This window comes from Micromys minutus (assembly GCF_963924665.1).
Source record: "Micromys minutus genome assembly, chromosome: 7".
NCBI classification, from domain to species: domain Eukaryota; kingdom Metazoa; phylum Chordata; class Mammalia; order Rodentia; family Muridae; genus Micromys; species Micromys minutus.
In genome coordinates this window covers 35,761,811-35,768,339 of record NC_137976.1, presented here as the reverse complement: position 1 = coordinate 35,768,339, position 6,529 = coordinate 35,761,811, and the positions used below count along the sequence as shown (strand labels likewise).

The 6,529-nt window shown below is 35.9% G+C and overlaps 1 protein-coding gene across 1 annotated transcript; it reads right to left on the bottom strand.

Annotated features, from left to right (window-relative positions):
• Nucleotides 1-2,808: 2,808 nt before the first annotated feature.
• Nucleotides 2,809-3,738, bottom strand: LOC308422528 (olfactory receptor 5K1; the record flags this gene model as incomplete). The annotated part of the gene is made up of 1 exon (XM_080919167.1): nt 2,809-3,738. The coding sequence occupies one exon, from the start codon at nt 3,736-3,738 to the stop codon at nt 2,809-2,811; it is 930 nt and encodes a 309-aa protein (XP_080775293.1).
• Nucleotides 3,739-6,529: the final 2,791 nt, after the last annotated feature.

Sequence of the window (6,529 nt, the reverse complement as noted above, 5' to 3'; positions counted from 1 at the left end):
AAATTGTTAAGATTTAATATTTTCTTTGACTGAGGTGTTCCTTCTTCTACTGTTCTGGGGCTGGATTTTGGGCCCTGAGTATTCAGATGCTGATTTCTGTGTGCAAGATCTGGTTCCTTTTGAGTCCCTAAACTTTTCATTTGCAGATCTCCCTTACAGAGTTCCCTTCACCTCCCTGGATATTTCCAGGAGTGGCCAGCCACGGGGGTTCAGGGTAAAAAGTATTTCTAGGTTTTAGGAGTTAGGAAAGGAGACCTGTTAGGTTGGAGGAGGTTGGGTTGGAGGCGGGCAAGTTTGAGAGCGCTATGGGGGGTGGGGAGGAGGAAAGCAGGGTGCTCCACAAGGGTCTATCTAGTCCTCTGGCAATGGAGTCAGAGGAAATAGAGGACACAAGAGGCTGTCTTCTACAGAGCTGGTGTTGAGACTGGGAGATTACATATAGGGAGAGGAGAGAGAGCGAAGGAAGAACTGGTCTTTGCTTCCCTGACCTACTTGCTTCTCTTTCAGGCTTGGATGGCTGGAGTGGCCTTTGGGTTCCTAGGGAATCCCTTTCTCTAGTGTTTCCTTTTGGTGTCCTCCACACTAATTTCTTAAATGGCTATATTAATTTACAGTCCTGTTAACATAAAACGCTCTTTCCCTTACATTCTCTACAGTTTATGTTCTCTTTTATTTTGATAGTAACCATTCTCTCCTGTGATACAATTAAAGTCCTTTCTGTCTTTTTTTATTTTTTTTTGTTTTGTATTTTTAAACTTTACAGGCTGATGTCTGTTGATGCAAAGCATCTTCAATACATTTATTTGGCATCCACATCCTTCCCTCTGAGCTGTTTTTATTCAGGTCCATTGCCAGGCATGTCATAAGGCTTTCATTTTCTCACTATTGATTGCTTGTCTCTCTTTGCTCTTGACTCGATTTTTATTTCCATAAGTCTATTAACCTATTGCAGTTTTGCTAACCTTTATCACCTGTGCTTTGGCGTCATAAGACCATTGCCTGAAGTAATGACATTGCGCTTTCTCTCTCTTTCTCTGCCAGGTTTTAGAACTTACACCTAATGAGGCAACATATTTGTATTTGTTTTTTATACATGTTATGAGATGAAGATCCAATTTAAACTGAATTCATATAGATATAGTCAGTGGCACCTCTACTCTTTGCTGAAAGACTAGTGTATCCTTATTGTATGTTCTTGGCACCTTTACCCAAAATAAATTGCTCACTAGTGCATGGGTCTATTTATGGTTACTGTTCTATGCTTTTGGTATTTTGTGTGTATTTTTATGCTAGCATGTACTATGTTGATTACTGTAGCTTTGTTATAGGTTATGGAAATATGTAGGACATGCTTTGCTCAGATAGATGTTGGATAAATCCTAAATTGATGTGTTTAATTTAAAATGACCAAGGAAATGCTGACACTTATGAGTATAATTGTAATATACTACAGTAGTTTCCCTAGAGCTTTGAGACACAAGATGATTATTTTATTCATGAGTTTAAGGTACTAGAAATGTTCTTATTTCTTTTCTCCACTATACTTTCTCAACAAACACAAGATGTTGACTTTTTTTTTTAAACTGTGAACTCAGCTTTTGGTTCCTGGGTGTAATGACAGACTGTGACAACTGTTTATGGGCAATTAGCTGTGACCTAAGAGCATCAAGAGAGCAGGTGGAAGGAAAAAATTTTTGTACTTGATATTTGTCATCTATGATTCAGTGTTAGTAACAAAATTAGTCACAGTTGTTCTGTTAACAAGATAAACTGATGTGTTTAGTCACTTTCACATTCCACATGGCAAGATCTCAACAAATGTGTGTTGTGATAATAGGAAAGTGGGAATTTTATGATGATGCATTAATATCATTAGATTTTATTTCTACTCCACAATTTTCTATTTTTAATAAAAAGGATTTTTAAAAGATAATCTCTATTCACATTTCCTTACCCCAATACATTCTTTGTGTGTGCATACAATATCCACAAAATGCTATTTCCACTGTTAAAGTACCCTGCTCATCTTTTATGAAGAAATATAAAAAATTTTAGCTTAATTACTTGGCACTTCTTAAATTTTGTATAAGGCTCTTAGAATTTTGTTTTATTGAATTTTGTTTAATTGTCTAGAATTTTATTCTTATACACATCAGAGTAAAAACATTTTAAGGCCATTTTCTTTTAAAATTAACAATCTAAATTAGCCAATTTTCTGAAATCAACTTTGCTGTACACATATTATATTTACTTCTGTGGCATGCATCCATTTCTATACTTGATCCATCTTCAGCAGAGTAGTACTCACCAAATGCTCTTAGAAGAGTTCCTCAATCTTCACCGACCACACATTTGTTGCTCTGGCTTTTCAGTACCTTAATCAGGTGACATTTTTCAGGTTCTAATGTCCCTTAACTACCCACGTGCTCATGTTCTCAGCTAGTGACATGCGTTGATTATAACTACTTATGTGCTGGTAGTTTATAATTTAGCTGCAAGTGTTCTTGTTGTCTTTTGGATGTTAACTTCCCCAAAATTGACAAAGGCCATGAACCTGGCAGCAATTATCTGAATATTTGAATCTCAAAGTTTACTTTTTATTTTTTCCTATTTTCTCTCAAGATCCATCCCAATTTACCATTTTACCTAATTTTTATCTAGTACACTGCTGCTTAAGATAGCATTATGAACGTTAACATTTTTTGTACAAACTTCACAAGCATCTCCTCTGTGCAACTTCATGGGAAGTTTCTGCCCAATTGAGTTTTTACACTATAGCAGATGCTTGTTTAAAATTTCTTGAGATTACTATTTTTTTTTCTGCAAAATTTTCTGCAAGACATTCTTCACTTCTTTATTTCTCAAGCTATAAATAAATGGGTTTAGTAAGGGAACCACTATTGTAAACAAAATAGCAGCTGGTATATCCTTATCACCTTCTTCTAGCAAGTTTGGTCTAATGTACATGAAGAAAAGAGATCCGTAGAATAGTGAAACGGACAGAAAGTGGGATGCACAGGTGGAGAAGGCTTTGAGCCTTCCCTCTTTGGATTTCATTTGGAAAATTGTTAAAACAATGTAAAGGTAAGATATGAGGACACAACCTATTGTGAAGACTTGAATGGAGCCTGAAAAGACAAACAACACAAGCTCATTGACATAGGGGTCAACACAGGAGAGTCTGTACAAAGGAAGAATATCGCAATAAAAGTGGTTGATTTCATTCGATCCACAGAATGCTAATCTAAATAATAGCCCCACATGGATCATGGAATGCAGGTTTCCAGCTATGAAGGCTCCTGTGGTCATCTGAAGGCAGAGCTTCTTGGACATCATGGTGTGATACTGCAGTGGGTTGCAAATGGCCACATAGCGGTCATAGGCCATGGCTGCCAGAAGAAAGCAGTCTGCAGTTTCAACAGTGCACAGAAAATAAAACTGTGCCATGCATTCATACAAAGAGATTATTCTGTCCTTTGAGAAAAAGTTCTCCAACATTTTAGGGGTAATAGCACAGGCACAACAAGAATCTATGAGAGCCAGGTTACCCAGAAAGATGTACATTGGGGTGTGAAGAGAACGTTCTTTGGAAATCAAAATTACCAGACCCATATTCCCTACCATGGTAACCAGATAGATGACAAAGAATATCGAAAACAGAAAGTCCTTCATTTCGGGATGGTCTGTAAATCCTGTGAGGATAAACTCATGTTTCATGGTGTGATTTTCTTTAAGCATTCCAAATTCTCTGGAAAAAAAAAAGGTGGGAAATAAAGTACTAGTTTCTTGTGTGTCTCAAACATTTTTGAGTCCTCTTTGGTTCAAAGGAGATGAATATTGAGTAACTCTATAACAAGTCATCTGGACTCGAGTTGTATGCCCAATTTATAGCATAATTATTATTTCTTTGCAAGGCTAGAGATTAAGCCCACTGTGCTGTATGTGCTAGGCAAGTGGTTTTATCGTCAAAGTACATTCCTGCCTAAGTTATTTCTTTTACTTCTTTTTATTAAACACTGTTCTATCACAGTTGCAGAAAAAGCTTCATATTGTATTCACATAGATTGTATTTATTTACTTATAAATAGGACAAAGTATGTCTCAGGAAATTACTTTATAATTTTTATAATATAACTAATATTGTTTCAAACAAATTCAATGTCTGTGTGTAATAGCTAAGTATACTGTTTAGGAGACTGTTATTGTTACAATATCAAAAGCAGCACTATGCACAGTATTGAAAAGGTGGCAAGAATTCAGATGTGCACAGACAATGAGCAGATAGAATGTATATGTATATACATAAAGTGGAATCTTAGTCATTCTTATAAAGGAATAGGAACATCGACATTAAACATAGGTAAAATTTAATGCTAAGTGAAAGAAGGCAGACACAACGGACACATTCCATAATTACCTTGAGTGACAATACCTAGAGTAGACAAATCCAGAGGGAGAGTGATTTTTGCGGGAACCGGGAACATCGATTTTCTGTTTGAGAAGATGGAACACTGCAGATGAGTAGGGTTCACAGCTGCACTAACAAATGAACCTACACTGTGGACTCCACAGTTACATAGGCCACAATGGTAAATTATGTTATGTGTAATGCACGGTAGAACTAATTTATTTATGTGTGCTTAGGAATGTTCCCTCTTTCTTAACTTTTTTTTTTCTGTTTATACTGCTCTTGAAGTATATGCAAAAATTAAAGTTCTTCAGGTAAAGGGATATCTTCAAAGTGTTTTCTTATGAACATGGTGTGCATAGTCATACACAGAGAAAAGTGAGAGATGGAGACACAGAGTAGCAATAGACAGAAAGACTATACACAGAGAGACAGACAGATACACACATATTACACCCACACACACAGAAGTTAGAGGGAGCAGTGAGTGCACAGTCATACAGGTGACAGAGAAAAGTGAGAGAGAGATTAAGACACATAGTAGCAAGAGACAGAAAATAACATACAAGCACACACACACACACACACACACACACACACACACACACACACACACACAAACACAAAGGTGAGAGGGAGCAGTGAGACACAGGGAGTAGCAAGGGACAGTGTGAGAAAAGATAGATGAAGAAATACAGAGAGAGAGGTGAAAGAGAGAAGTGCCGGATAAGGTCTGTTTTAGAACTTCCAGTCTATTTCAAATATCACTTATGCTATGACGTAAAAAAATTCAACTTTTATATATATAAATAAATATAATTAGAAGAAAATGGAAAACTCTTAAGGGTTACAAATGAAAAATTCCCGTGCAGGTTTAAAAACTCATGAAATCACATGTCCAAATAAATGAATGTTTTTCAATAATTCTTTTTTTACGTAAAGCACACAAATTAACGGGAGAGTTGACAAATAAGTGAATGGAATTAACATTAATGTTTTAATAAACCAGAAACCATTGAGTTCCTTACTTAAAACAGTGCCATGTTTAATCATTTTGCCTATTGAAATAGCAAGATTATCTTAAAATAAGAAATGATAATATTCGAGTTCTGTACAATACGGAATGGAAACTTAGTTGCACTTCTGCAAATTGGTGGGATCCCTGGAAAATTATTCGGTAGTGGAATTTTGAAATGTTTAATTGTTTATGCATTGTGACTGTTAGTGATGAAGCTATCTGAAAGAAATAAAAAAATACAAGCAAAGAATTACAGGAGATGACTTTCACTGTGATATTATTAATAGCAAGAATAGCATTTCAACTAAGTGGTACACACAGTTAGAAAATGGCTGCCGTCCATGTTATAGCATATTGTTCAAGCACTGCCAAGAATATTTATTTCATTAACTATTCCTCTAAAAATCAGAAAAAAATGTTAACAAATAAATGCCGTACTCTGAGTTCTGCCGTATTCTGTAACCTTGACAAGTTTATAGAAATCTTTGAGAAACTACTAGTATTTTCTGCACATCACAGTTTTATGGACGATGACCTCACAGCAGAGCCAGTGAGCAGAATGACATTGTATTGTCAGAAGTAATAACTTACAGACACTCTAACGTGCCTTCTAAGCTATTGAGGACTACACTTACATAGGGTAGTCAAGAGGTCTTCAGACTCTTGTTCCCTCTGTGGGAACAGTATCTCCTTGAGGTCAACTTTAAGTTTTTCCAGGGCTTAATGTTACCATGGTATTTCTTGATTATTTGATTCTTACACTTATTAAAAATTCACAGCATTTTATACCTTCATTTCTGCATTACACTTGTTAAAGAATTATTGGGCATTTACTATGTGCTGTGTATTTTTTAAAAAAATTTTAGATAGGTAGTTGGTCCTAATAAGCATTTCTATAGGAACAGAGATTTGTACAGTTACTGACCATAGCTATAGTGTAAACCCAGGGACAAAAGACAGTTCTGCAGCAAAGTCTTTTAGGTTTTGGTTTACTGGAAATATTTCTGAGCTTTATATCTGAGATTTATTCAAGAGGAAACCCTCAGGAATAATACTGAAAATTAGTATATCACACACACACACACACACACACACACACACAC